The following is a 14756-nucleotide window of genomic DNA, read 5'->3' as shown; positions in this document are numbered from 1 at the left end:
TGATCAGGCATATGTAACATGTGTTCCAATCACCTCAGTTGATGAACAATCACTATCTCATCAATTGGTTTGCAATTTTTACTTATTGCCCTATTCCTAACTCAGGCATTACTTATCCAGTGGTCCCAGAGCACATGACAATGCTTCGTAGACCCCTATGATAGAATACTAGTAGGCTACGAGTATCCTTAATAGCTATGTCTGACACCCATAATGTAGAATGGGACAAACAGCTGCCCAGTAAATTCGTCCCTTGGTTGACAGACGGATATCTCGCCTTCGCTACAAGTAATACGAGTTGGTAAATGCTAGGTGAGTCTTCTAAATCCATGCCGAGATTCCTTCACACCCCAAACTATCAGGACTGATGAGACTTCTAAGATAAGTTAAGTTTTACATTTAGAGGGAGAGAACCGCATCTCAAACGTGCTTGCATTGTTGCTTGAGGTGATCAGAAGACTATTTTTCGGCGTCTTTATGAAACAAACTATTTCGCCTATGTATTCTAAGTTAATAAGTGAATCTCGTGGTAGAAAATCAATCCCTGAAAAGACAAACGAGCAAAGTGCTATCTCTAAAAGCGTGTCTATGACAAAGTTAAATAAAGAGAAAGCAGACAACCTTGACGAACACCTGTTGAAGTAGCCAATTCCAATGACAGTCCTCCATAAGCTCTAATTTGACCAGTAGTGTTTGAGTAGAGAGTTTGTACAAGGTTAATGTACTTCTCTGGTACGCCTTTCAACGGCAGACATTATCAGAGAACTTCACAATCAGCAGAGTGGAACACTGCCTTAATGTCAAGGAATGCAACTGTAGTCGGACATCGAAAAGTATGTCCATGTTCCAGAATCTGCCGAAGGCTGAATATTTGGTATATTGATCCACGTCCAACTTCACTAATATTTGGATAAATTACAGCAATTTCCCATTTAGATTGCTTGGAAATAATGGGTAACTAAAGTATGGCTAAAGGTTAGTTAAATTGTCCCCTAGTGTTCTGCCCACTGATTCAATCCCCTTGGTTGAGAGTAAATAAAATCCGCATCTTTTTCCGTGATCGTATGACAAGTAGCCGGATTCTTAAGACCTGTTTCCTTGATAAGTTAGAACAGTTGTTGACTGTTACCTGTCACCTCTACTTTTTCCATCTCTTTTGCTTTGGCCACTCACCGCTGCTCATCGTGTACAACGTTTCACCAGTGATCCGTATATGCTAGTTATTATGGTTTATTATTCATTTGTGTTTATGATTTAAGAACAGATACAGCTATACGCTGTTTCCTTATGTGCAGAGATTCTGTTTATTTACCAATATGTGCACGAATGCATGAATAACAGTATGGTTCACTTCTTACCATATCTAAGCTAGTAGCAATTGAATGTTTCTGTCTAATCAAAATTTTTACGGATTATTGATAAACAACCAGTTCCTCCCTTTTTGCTGATTTTATTAAATGGTTCGAAATCATGTATGGTGTCTAAGACTAGTGTGAATGAAAACGCTATTTAGCACATTAAGATTGTCTAAGTAGCACATCCATTTTCAAATGTGTACAAGACTATGTTTAATGGTCCTCTCCAAAAAACTTTGTTCATCTTCATTTGTGGTGAATATTATGTGCAATGCTTTTATGCGCACGATTATTTCATCGACTTCAACTTCCGTTTATCAGTTAATTCCATTTCCGTGTTTTATATAAAAATATGTATGGCAGCATCTTCGGAGTAGCATCCTTCATCCTAGACAATTCGTTTGGTAAAATTCGATGTTTTACATTTGTTTTCCTTCTCTAGGGATTAATATTTATCTGTATTTGGACTGTTTTTATTGTATGGTATTACCACAATTGTTAGCATTGTTTCTGTTTATTCTCCTCTTCAGTAGCTCTTGGTCTAGCAGTCCTGTTTAAATTCTATGGTCGTTTTTCGTTAAAACGTGTTTTATACCCCGTTGTCGCTAATATACTGTCTTCACCAGATATAAAGTTAATGTGCTGATGGTACCATTATTTTTACGTTATCTTTCATAGTCGGTGGGGCTAAAGTAGAGAAACAACTTTGAGCGATTCAAAAAAGATCTCGATAAATATCAATTGCTTATCCAGTTCTGAATGGAGTTAGAAATCAAGATTAGCAATTAGGGTTAGGGGTCAGGATTAGAAATTAGAGTTAGTTTTCGTCACGAACTGATATCAACTATCATGTAAAAATGTTCTGTAGCTTATTGATGGAGAAATTCCACACAAAATTCATGAAGCGGTACCTTGTGTTTGATTGGTTCGCTGCTATCCTTTGGTTCCATCGTATATTTTTATTCTTAATCCTGTTTACGAAGCTTCTGTGTATGTCATCTTATATGCAACTACTGGTATAGCTAACCTTGAAAATTTAAAATCCATCAATGATAACTAGAGTACTCTTTGAGCCTTTGTAAAGTTAATGTCTTTTCATGCATGAACATTCAAGTTTTTAATCAGCGAGATTTGTTACACTTTCAATCCCAAACAAATGAATTTGAGTGTGACATTCCAGAGATTCTTTTTAAGCTTAAACCACCATTATTGGATAGATAGGGTGAAGTCTTTGTATGATTGTAAAAATACATGAACAGTTGATCTTTGTTTCATTTAGATAACATTTTATGCGAATCCAAATGTTGAGCAACTATCCGTAACTATTCGAGGACGTTATGTTATGGTCCTTTAGCTTCAGATGGTTAAATACATCGCCATGTCGGCAAATTATTGCTTAACCATGAAACCCGTAAAACCTTTCAACTACAACTTGGTGTATCAAGTTGTATGTTTTGGTTTCAACTTGGCGGAATTCTAAGTTTTGTATCAACTTTATTTATAAATTGGCATTTTTTCTGCTTTAGCACTGCAATGCTATTTATTTGTTTATTATTATTTGTTTTTCAGAGTTGAACATAGTCCAACACTGTCACGTGTCCTACAACATGCCCAAGAATCCTCACTATGTAACCAACTGTCAGATGCTATAATTTATGATGTAGATGACAAGCAATGTTCTGCCTTTCGTAATCCCTCTGATTCACTTGTTACTGTTGTACCAATGTCACCAGAGTCTACTAAACTTAATCAACAGATTGTAAAAGATGTACATCTTAATTCTGATGCTTCCATAACTAATGTTGAAAAATCCAATGTTCAACACGATTCTGATTCTGTTGATAACAGTTTTTGTTCACAAGAAGCTGAATCGAATGCTGCGGCTGTAACAGAAGCCAAACGTGAAAAACATCGAAACAAGAAACAAAGCCAACGAGCAGCAAAACGTGCAGCTGCCGAAAACAACACTGCTTTCGATTTGGATAAAGTCAGTAAATCACCCAGCCCAGAAATTCAGGACCCTATTAATTCCTCAATCTCTCCTTGTTACGCTCTTTCTCCAAGTGGGGATAGTGAAAACTGGAACTTGCTCATCGAGTCCCAAAGTGCTCATTTTGGTCAGTATTTTAATATGGGCAAAAGTTCGAATGTTGTCAGTGATTCAAATACATGGACTGTAGTCGTACCATCTAACAGTACGCGATCTCAACGCACTACAGTGAGTACACACGTTTCTTCGCGTGTAAGTAATGAGATGGCTGATTGGAAGACTACCAACTCTAGCAACAGTTCTTATAAACGTCGACTTTCAATTCCTGTTTCAAGGCATGATATTGGGAAAGTCATAGGTCAGGGTGGGGCAGTTGTTAGTGCCCTAAGAAATATGAGTGGGATTCAAATAGATATCGAAAGTGCGCGAAGTGATGAAGTAACAGAGCGTATGGTCTATTTGAAAGGTCCCAGCGAAGCTGTCCAGCGAACTTATGAAACGATTCAGGGACTTCTCGACGGTTCAATTGCTGGCAATGATGTCCTACTAATGTATCACGCTTTAAAAAAGTCTTCTACTCTACCATCAAGCATGTCGCTTTCTGGTACTGCTTTAGGCTCTCTTACTTCTAGGTTGAATGGTGCAACTAGTGTGACAGTCCAGAATACAATTAAAAGCGGGTTGTCTAATGTTAAGGTTATCAACCCAAGTAACAGAACTCGTAGAACTGGGAAATCTGTAACTAATCCCGTAGCTGCAAATACCACTCGATCTACCTCAACTCAACCAACTCCGCTTCCCGTAGTCCCAAAACCCACAAAAACACCCACAATATCCATCCCTAATAACAGTAGCAATAGCACGTTTTCAAGTACAACAGCTACTTTGATTCCTTTGATATCTTCCGGTCTGAAGACAACTTCTGGATCAACGAGTTGGAGTTCTAAAGTCTCAAATACCAGCTCTTCAAAGGGTAATTTCGCTTCCGTTGCTGCGGCAGGAATAAGTACTCATTCATCGCGCCTCGTTAAGCCAGTAGACAACCAGATAGTAAAAAGTGTTCGCAGTCAGTCAAAAACTACCGTTCAAAACTTAATGACTGCACCGGCTCCAGCTTTGTCATTACCAACAACAACTCCTGTTTCGTTACTATCTCTCAATTTATCTCCGTTTCCATCGAGTAGTCAAATGTTTCCAGATTTTATTCCATCGCTTTCTAATGTCGGCGATTTCTGTACTGATTCTTTAGATGAAGTTAGCTTTCCACCCTTGAATCCTTCTAAATCCACCAAAGTTACTCAATCAAGAACAGCCACGACAACAACAATACCGGCAGTAACTGTGTCAAATATGAGGAATCCGTCATGTTTATCTAACACACATGTTTCCTCTTCGTCTGTAAATTGCCCCGTCGAAGGCATTTCGTTTGGAATGGATAAACTTAAGATAAATACCTCATCTGGTGACTTAACATACATGCTTTCCATTAGTGTATTTGACAGTCCCGTTTCTACAGTTCATACAGCATCTGTCTCAAATTCATTCCCCCTAACAACGCTTTCTACCACATCACCGTCTAATTATGGACCTTTGACAGTTTCTCCTACTTGTGGAGTTATGCAGACTTCTCAGTCGAATACTCCAATGGGTTCCGGTAACACACACACTTCAGCTTATGTTTCTACACCGCCTACAACTACAACTCAAACAAAGTCATTTGCTAGGGCTCCGGGTTCTGAACGCAGCGCGCATCAAAGAAATGCAAATGTAACAGCTACTTCCGTCTCCCTTAGTCTAAACGATTCCTTCCCACCATCGCTTTTATCCTTGGATGTTAATGGTAACACAAATGTTTCCGTAAACGGCGGTGCTAATGACACTACACTTTTTACACCAACAAAGCGTGCTATCGCTTCAGACATTCACAATCCTGATTTTCGTCATGATTCAATCTCAAATCATTTTCGACCTGATAGGTCATGTGAATGGCAAACTTCTGACTCATCTGCAGCTCCTGCACCATCGTCTTCTGCATTTGTGAAGAACACTACGTTCTCAGTAGCCTCCAACACATTAACAATTACATCCACTAGTGTCAGTAGTTCGATCATCGACAGTCACTCAGCTATGGACTCTGTCCCAGTTGTTACAAACGTATCACAAACGCGCGATCCTATCGGTTCTCTCCACTCTATGCCAATATTATGGTCTGCTTCGAGACCCGATTTGAATCCCAACTCAATAGGTTTCCAACCGTCGTTCCAAACACTTAACCAAGTCGTACCAAACTTGAAGGCTAGTGCTGAATCAGCTGACTCATTAATTCAGGCTTCCTTACTCCGAAATGACTTCTCTAATCACTCTGTACCTGATCAATTTCAAGATCAATACTCTACCCAAGGAGCTCAATCTGGTGTCTTGCGTCAAATGGTCACACAAGCGTCTCTCCAGAAATCGAATCCCGTTGGATTATCATATTTACAGTCCGCTCATCAACAAACTCAGATTAGTAATTGCTCTTCAGGTTTAAACATTTCAAACACGCAAAGTATGTTGCCAACATCCTCAACAAATACTCCCCTAAATGCATCTTTCCGGTTCAAGCCTCCAATGTCTGGTACCTCTGCATATTTAGAATCACGATCTACAGCATTAAATGGTTTTCCAAGTGGTTTTTGTTCTCCATCGACTTCTTCAATGCCTTTGAATAATCAATTTTCTTCCGTTTTCCCTATGACTCAACAACAGTCATTCCCGTTACAACAGCAACTTTCTTTAGGCCCAGGTACTATTTCAGCCTTAAATCAACAGACCACAAGTGGATTATCAACTCGTTTGGGTAATTCATCACATCCTATGATTAATCAAACACAATTGTCTATGTGTTCATCTGGTCCAGGTGGATCTTACACTCCTCCTCCTTTTATGACCGGTTATGTTCAACCTAGCATCCAACCTGTGTGTAGTGCTACATCAGTCGTCCATCCAAATACAAACTATACATCTCATTTGCTTAACGGTAAAGACTTTTTTAATTGATATATTTTGAGCCTTTTGCACGATTAATACTTGACTAAAAGTTTTTGTAGTAGTAGAGTGTTTACAGCAAAATTTTTATGTGACGTTTGCTGAACAACACTTCTGGTGTATATCCTGATTTTAACATTACATAGAACAGTGCATTACAATTGTTCGTTCAGTAGGCTTCAAAATCTACCTTCTTCAAAGTTATAAGTGGTTGTATGTGAACATTTTTCGATGAAAACATTGTTATTCATCCGTACGGACAATTAACTAGTGCGTATCAATTATACTTGCTTCTTCAAGTTTTTTTGTTCAGTTGATTAGTACTGTTAACCAGCCTGGCAACATATATGATTTGCAGTGTAAGACGTGTGCTTACTTACTGGATTACACTTCATTTACTTATCCCGTCATTAAAATCAACATATCTGACTTTCTTTATACATTTCCACTTAATTTAAACTTTTATGTTCTTTTACTTGGGCGTGAATTTGTTTAGTAAGTTAGTGTTTTATCAGTTCTAAGCACAATATACTCTTCTGGTTGTTTTATACTACATTACTGTAGTTGCAAGAAGATTCGTTACTGTGCTAAGATTGTAGCTAATAAATAACATTACGTTGACTCTTGTCCGCGTTAAAATAATATATGTTGTGTAGCTTTTCAGTCCTTGTGTTATTCTATAGAAACCCAAACTAAAAAATATTCAATTTCTTGAGTGATTTGTCATATTAAAATGAATCGCTCGATAGCTATTCATATGAATTATAGACATCACTTAATATCATTATTATTAGCCGTTGTGTCATAAATTTCTTGGCCTGTTTTCCCACTTTTATTCACCAACCATATCTTTTTCTGGAGATTTTAGTTATGCATTAATCCTACGCTTGTGTTATCTAGTCGGTCAGTTGAGATAAGGACTAGTTTTACATTTCATTTTGCTTGGTTCTTTTCGTCACTACACTAGATTTATAGAATATTACTTTCGGTCAACATTTTCGTTAATATAATGGCTTTTCTTTTCTTGCCATACTTTCAACCTAGGTTTCAGTTCTTCATCCCATACTGGAACAGTGTGTACTCCGACAGTAGGTGCTGGAGTCCCGTTAGGTATTCCATCAAATGCGGCACAAGGTCCTGTTCAAAACCAACCCGTTCCTATACAACCAATCGGTGCTGAACGTCGCCGACAAGCCAACACTCTCACGTCTGTCACTTCTTCGAGTATAGTTTATCCCAATATGTCGAGCAATAATAATCTAGCTGGACCTGTCAACTCAGCAGCTCCGGTTGTAGCCAGTCCCCTAGCGACGATGCATCCACAAGCTCCTTCTCCTCAACAGTGTTCCGTTAATTCCAATGCTAATAATTTGTTAATGGCGTTTACGATGAATTGGATGCAGCAGCAACAACAACAACAACACTCAAACTTAGTTAGTGGTGTTTCTGGGACAGTAAATTCACCAGCTAACTGGCCTCCTCCCATGTGGCCTACTAACAACATAAATAATAACTATCCTGTCACCTGTCCACCCATGAAAGTTCCTCCTTGTAATCCAAATGACATGAACATCTATAACAATTCAGCTATGCTTCCAAACACTTTACCTGCTGTTAATGGAGTGGCAGGACACCAGCATCAACAATCAATAATGGCCGCAGCTATGGCGGCAATGGCAAATATATATCCTTGGAATAGTGGCGGTGGTAATGGTAGCGGAAATTCCGGTATCTTAAGTGGAATCCCTGGTGTATCAACAGCTGGCTCAAATCGTTGGGTATGTCCTCAAGTTAGCACTGCATTCCCTGGTGTCAACCCATCGACTGCACAACCGTACTACCAAGAACAATATCCTACATTAAAGCCTAGTGGTGGTAATTAGTTGTTGTTGTTGGTTCTGTTGCCATCGGGAGTTTTCACACCACATACTTAACGTGAAGAGGTAATTTAAAACGTAAACTGCTCTTGACTTTTGGATTGATAACTCCTTACTGTCTGTTCGTTTTCTTTTTCGACTGAATAAAATATGCTTCTTTCCTTGTTTATTCATTTCTACGAAATGTAGTTAATAAATTTAGCAAATCGCAAGGTCGTTCATACTATTATGACGAAAATGATCAGGATTCTTTGTAGTTATGCTCGCTATCAGTATCGATTTTCTACTTGTTCTCTCTTTGCGTCCTGTTTATTTAATGTGTTTAGATTTCAGGGTTGTCTCCCGGTTGCAAAGTAGTCGTTCATATTGTTAGCATGTTTATATATATATATATATATATATATATATATATATATATATATATATATTGAAGCCTAAAAACAGCTTTTTGTTCGAAATTGATCAGATTTATTTATACCTGATCTCTCGTTGCACATGATTCTTCTGATAATCCTAAAGTAATCTTGAATGCAGTTGGTTTGTCAGTCTAATTCCTGGTAGAGTTGCAATCATTTGTCCCATCTATTCATTATGTTGTTAATTCTAGTGTGTTTAATTTTCTGCAAGTCAACTTTTTGATGCTGCCATTCTATATAAATAAATTTTCGATTACAATTTTCTTGTGTTGTACTAGTTTTAATTGGAGGCCATTATATTCAAAAATAAACCTCACTTTTATATTGCCTCTATTAAATGCTTGTCTTTCGTACTCACCTGATTCTGCTGTGGTTTGCGTATTATTGTTATTATAACTTGAACAAACTATTATACATGAATGGTATACCTCTGTCTTAGCCACTCTCAAATTGTAGTGAAGTTTTGTTGTTTTTTTCCAGACTGTTACTAATTAACATTCATTCATTTAACTGTAATCAAATCATATCCATATTACCTTTCTGCTCGTTTCCCTTTACAACAAAACCTCTGAAATCTTTTGTTATAATCTGTAATTTTGATTACTATAACATCTATGTTCTCTCATACTACCAGTGGATAGATTTGATATATATATCGTTTTTTGAGGGAAAAAGTTAACAATCTTTTCAGGCTGTTGCGTTTTTAGCAATTGCCAAAATTTTCTTAGTGAACTTTAGCTTCCTTGTTTGTTTTTCTGTCCTACTACACGGTCAGTTGGTTGACGTTTCCTCGTCAGTGTAATGTACTGTATCATAGATCAAGCATCCTACTATTATTTGTCCAATGTTCTCTCATTCTTAGTGAAAAATATATGGGTTCGTCAAAGTGATTTCCTCTAGAAAGTTTATGCACTGGCCCTCCCACTTTTCTTTATAGTTGTCGTCAGCCAAATTATACTTAAAGTAAATCTCAACACTTTCGTAAGTGTCGATCAGTCCTTTTTAAAATTATACCAAAATCATTATGCTGTCGTCGCATTCCATACAGGGGATATAATTGTTCACATTGTAGAAAGACCATGTATTCTAATTTCTGCTAATTCATGTTGAGCTGTTTAGGATTACTTTGATCGGTTCTAAAGAATTTCTTTTTAGATTACCAACTCCTTTGGTTTGATGACAATTGTGTAGGAGTCTATAACAATAATACACTCCAAGTTTTCATCCAATAAGGTACAGTTGACTGTATTTTTGGACCACTTGGGGATCTCAATCATGACTTCAAAGTAAAAGTTCGGTTTTTAGATTCTAATATGAGATCAGATTTGTTATCCAGCAGTAGGCGCATTACACTGTATGTATCTTAACAGCTTTAGTGTGTAGCTACCTACGTCTAAATAAATCAGCAAAATACATTATCAAGTTACGGATATCACCATGAAACCAAGCTAACAAACATTGATTTTAGAAGTCGAGTAAGAGACAATCATTGTTAACTGCTTGGAGACGTTGCAAACTAAGTTTTTGTAAAAAAACAAGTAGTTTTTTTAATTAATGGGGGAATGTACATGTTACACTAATCTACTTTGAGCTAGTTACATGATTCCAACATAACTGTAAAAATAAGACATTTAGCCAGTAGTTCTTGTAACTAACTAACTACGGCTTTTAAGGATCGAAGGCAGGTATTTGTTTGAGTCAATATTCCATGCTATAATAAACGACTGAACATTTTTGGCACATATTTCCAGAGATCTTAATCCAACGCTGGGCGTTTTTGTCTCAAATCTCAAGTACCTCTATGCCTGCTCCAAAACGGCCATGCTCGTGTTGTATTCAGCCAGCAAAAGCAACAGTAGTTAATATCACTATCCACTAACAGTTCTCCTGAATAGCGTGTGTCAGTTTCAAAAAATTAGACACTTCTTCGGTAGTCGGCCATGATGGTCGCATTGGCTAGCGGCCTCATTCGGTTTGACGCTCCTGATAAAAAGCTCTCCAGCGAAGAAACTTTTCACGACATAATTAACATAAAGTTGTGCAATCGTATTCGTAGTTAGTTTTACGCTTAATAGTATGTAGTGAAGGGTGTTGCTTCAGTAAATAATTACGCCTGTTACCCCCAATAGAACATAGGTCACTGATCAGCATTCTCCAACCCCCTCTGTCCTGGGCCTTCCTTTCTAGTCCTATGCAATTGTTGTCCATTCTTCTCCATTTCTCGGCGTAATGTGTTCTTTTGTTTTCTTCTCCCTCTTTGACCTTGAGAATTCCAAGTGAGAGCTTGTCTTGTGACACAGTTGGTTACTTTCCTCAATGTGTGTCCTATCCACCTCCAGCGCTTCTTCCTCCACTGGGACCTAGTTTGTTCTATCCCATGGCGCGTTGTTGCTGACAGTCTCTGGCCAGCGGATGCGAAGTATTTTGTGTAGACAAGTGTTAATCAACATTTGTATCTTCTGGATGATGGATTTCGTAGTTCGCCATGTTTCCGCCCCATACAATAGAACTGTCTTGACATTTGTATTTAAAATTCTGACTTCGGTGTTGGTTGACAGTTGTTTTGAGTTCCAAGTGTTCTTCAGTTGTAGATATGCTGCTCTTGTTTTGCCGTTCGCGTCTTCACATCTGGATCAGACCCTCCGTGCTCATCAGTGATGCCACTTCAGTAAATAGGGTTATGAAAAATAATGTTCTTAAATATCGGCAGACAACAAACTCGATCGTTAAAAATATGCTAGTTCACAATGATTTCTGTAAAATTCTGAGAGAGATGTTTCAAACTTATGATTGATATAATCATTAAGACGACCAAGTGGAACTATATAGTATTTGACTGATTTTACCAATCCTTAACTCGAGATTCAATAAGTGAGAAATGATTACTAAAAAGTTCTGTAAACTTACTGAAATTAAGTGAACATTCACTAAGTAGCGCTAGACAAGGTGTCGGGTTTTATATACTATCCTACTAGAAGTCTATCCATGAAGGTTAGCAAATAGTAAAGTGATCTCTATCATCAATCACTCATTAACATATGAAGCGTTCAATCAAAATAGTATGGTTGACCTCTGATAGATTAGGCCGCCAACCAGCAACATCCATTGAATTTTGCCCTGGCCTTTCTTTTCCCGTTAATCTGTCCCGTGCTCTTTTCCAGTTGTTCGCTAATGCTATTCATAATCTCAATGCCTGTTTAATATTCTCGGCCCCAAATGTTCTGTAATGTAGCAATTGAGTAGGACTTATGAGTGATTATTGAATAACTTTAGAATTTCAATGTTTGAAACGAAAATCTATTTGGAACCTAACTTACCTCCTATCCTCCCTGAAAACAATATACAAGAAATAGATCGAGCAAAGTAGATATTCCTTCTGACCAGTTAATCACTTGATTTATATTGTTATTTGAGGTTTTAACAAAAACTGTGTTCCACAATTCGTGATGTCATTAGTCAGATTTTAATGTTTGTGATATGCTGACGTTTTACACACAGTATATATATTTCATTTTAAGTGATTAAAAAAGAAGTATCTATTAATTCAACTGCTCCTGTGGAGCAAGTTATATTGACAGATGTTCTAGGAATTTGTACATTCGGGCTCGTGAGCACCTACCCGTGTGGTTAAGCAAAGGTGTTATCAAAACTGTTAACAGCTCCATCTTAGACCATTTAGTCCAAACAGGACATACAGCAAAAATGGAGCAATCTTTTGCAATAATCTATCGTGTCAACAGCGGTCTACCTATTTCCGTCGGACTGCGAATCCTACAGACGGCTAAAGCAATTGCTATTCGGATCAAAAAGCCAGAGTTTTGTATCCAAAAGAAGTATGTTCAGCCACTCCTTTTACCCTGGTCATCTAACTAATAATCAATCTTATAATGTGGTGACGTAATCTGATTAATGTTCATTTTATGTCCCAAACTTATTATTATTAATGTTATTATTATTATTATTATTATTATTATTATCATTAATATTATTGTCTTTACACTTGATAACCACTTTTTGAGGAATTTATTCAATATCCACCCCTGAATCTACTATATTTGACCTAATTATTTTACATATTACGTAATTTCCAATTTGTAATCACAATATTCTCTCTCTCTCTTACCCCATGTTGACTATATTTATTCTGATAATTTATCTCACAATTTCATTTCGCTTATAAACTGATTCAAGTTAACACTTCATAATAGTCATCCCAACATTAACGATTTTATTTATATAACAAACAATTCCTGATTCACATATTACAATTTCCAAATGATGTATTTTGCCTTAAATCTGGCCAATTTTATGGATTATTAATCTGGATTTATAATTGTAGAACCTGATGAGAAATTATTGAAAACAATATTCGTCGTTCATACAATTGAGTAAATAAACAGTCAATCAGTTTGAGTCTTCAAAATTATTCACTAAACAACTAACAAAAAGATTAAGATGAAATGATTGTGATTACAATTAAATGAGCTTTTAAAAGTGGCATTACAAATTCATTATGATAAAGTTACCAATATTTTGTTATTTAGATATGGGTTTAGAGTTACTTAATGAATTAATTATTTAGATAACCATGAAAAACCAGGGAGTAATAAGAAACATTCTACATTTCGAGATTCGTTTTTTATCTGATACAGAATAATGATCTACTGATCTCATTAATGGTACCAGTTTGACGTCCGATATGGTACGACTTCGTTACATTCATACATTCTCAGTTGAAATTTTGGACTTAAATTATACTAAATTATACCTATTATTAATCATAGAGCATACGCAGTCGACGATGGCTATCCTAGTAACTCTGTCCTGGGTTTTCGTTTCCAGTCGTTCCTAATGTTATTCATACTCTCAATGCATGCTTACGATTTTCGACGCCATCTGTTCTTTGGTCTACCTCTTCATTTTGCTCTGAGCATTTCAAGTTGGGGTGTGTGTTGTGATGCTGTTTGATGATTTAAGTAAAGTGTGTCCTATCCAACTTCAACGTCTTTTCCCAATATCCTCGTCATCAGGAAGCTGGTCTGTTCTTTGTCACAGTCGGTTGTTTCTGATTATCTCTGGTCAGTCGGTCTGGAGTATCTTGAATAGACAGCTAATTGGAAACACCTGTACATCTTCGATGATCGCTATAATAGTCTCGTTGATTCGGCTCCGTACAATAGAACTGTCTCGATGTTTATATTGAGTATTCTGAATTATAAGAATGCTACCATTGTTTCGCCAATCCTTACCGTCACATCCGCATCAGATCACCTTTGTTTATCAATGTCATTGTCGAGATATGTAAAGAAACCTAACCATCAAGTGTGATTTTGTTGATGATCGCTGTATTGTATTTCAAGATGTCGTTTTTCCATTGTGAATGGCTGAACCTACTGTTGCAGAGACTGCAGCTGCTACACTGACTGTCTTTATGTGCATTATTGTTACTCATGGGACAGAAATGCAAAGTTATCTGTGAAGACCAAACAATCAAGTTATGTTTAAAGTGTCTACTTTGTTCCGTAGTTGCCTTGAGATGTGGGGGTCTCTTATATATTGGGACGATAAGTGATTGTGACCAGTCAAATGGGATAACGTCCAACTCCCAGATCTTGGCTAAAAAATTAGTCAACCTAATCGCCAAAATTGGACCACCATCCATAAAGACTTCTGGAGCCAATCCATCTGGACCATCTGCCCTTCCTCGTTTCAGATTAACTATTAGCCTTCTGAACTTCAGCTAGAGTTGGGGGACCTACTTCAATGTCCCATTCACACTGTCTGGGAATGGAGGGTAGTTGTAGAGTAGCTGAAGGCCAGTTGAACTGTTCTCTAAAATGTTCCGCCCATCGTTCTAAACGTCTGGACTGGGAGCAGATGAGTGTATCGTCTTTTTCCGAAATAATCTCACTTACACTTGACTTATTAGTTCCAGTTTCTTTTATTAGTCTGTAGAGCTGTCTTGTGTTCCCTATAACCGCCGCTTTTTCCATCTCTTTTGCTTTCGTTGCCCACCACTGCTCACAGTCGTTCCTTAGACTTTTGGTTAACCTAGATCTGATTTGTTTTCGCTCTTCATCGTGTTCAGAGT

At 37.3% G+C, this 14756-nt stretch overlaps 1 protein-coding gene across 2 annotated transcripts in view; it reads left to right on the top strand.

Moving 5' to 3' along the window:
* ANKRD17_1 (Ankyrin repeat domain-containing protein 17) overlaps positions 1–14547 on the top strand; it is a gene marked incomplete at its 3' end in the record, with an annotated part of 30840 nt that extends 16293 nt beyond the window's left edge. The window contains exons 12-13 of one of the 2 annotated variants that reach the window (XM_051211521.1): positions 2925–6364; positions 7417–14547. In XM_051211521.1, the coding sequence (XP_051071588.1) occupies positions 2925–6364; positions 7417–8255 (4279 nt within the window). The remainder of the gene's footprint in view (positions 1–2924; positions 6365–7416) is intronic. The other variant, XM_035731397.2, reaches the window with a different exon arrangement.
* Between the last annotated feature and the right edge of the window lie 209 nt (positions 14548–14756).

Source organism: Schistosoma haematobium, chromosome ZW, assembly GCF_000699445.3.
Source record: "Schistosoma haematobium chromosome ZW, whole genome shotgun sequence".
Taxonomy (NCBI): domain Eukaryota; kingdom Metazoa; phylum Platyhelminthes; class Trematoda; order Strigeidida; family Schistosomatidae; genus Schistosoma; species Schistosoma haematobium.
Note: the sequence above shows the minus strand (reverse complement) of the source record. Positions and strands in the feature narration are given on the sequence as shown.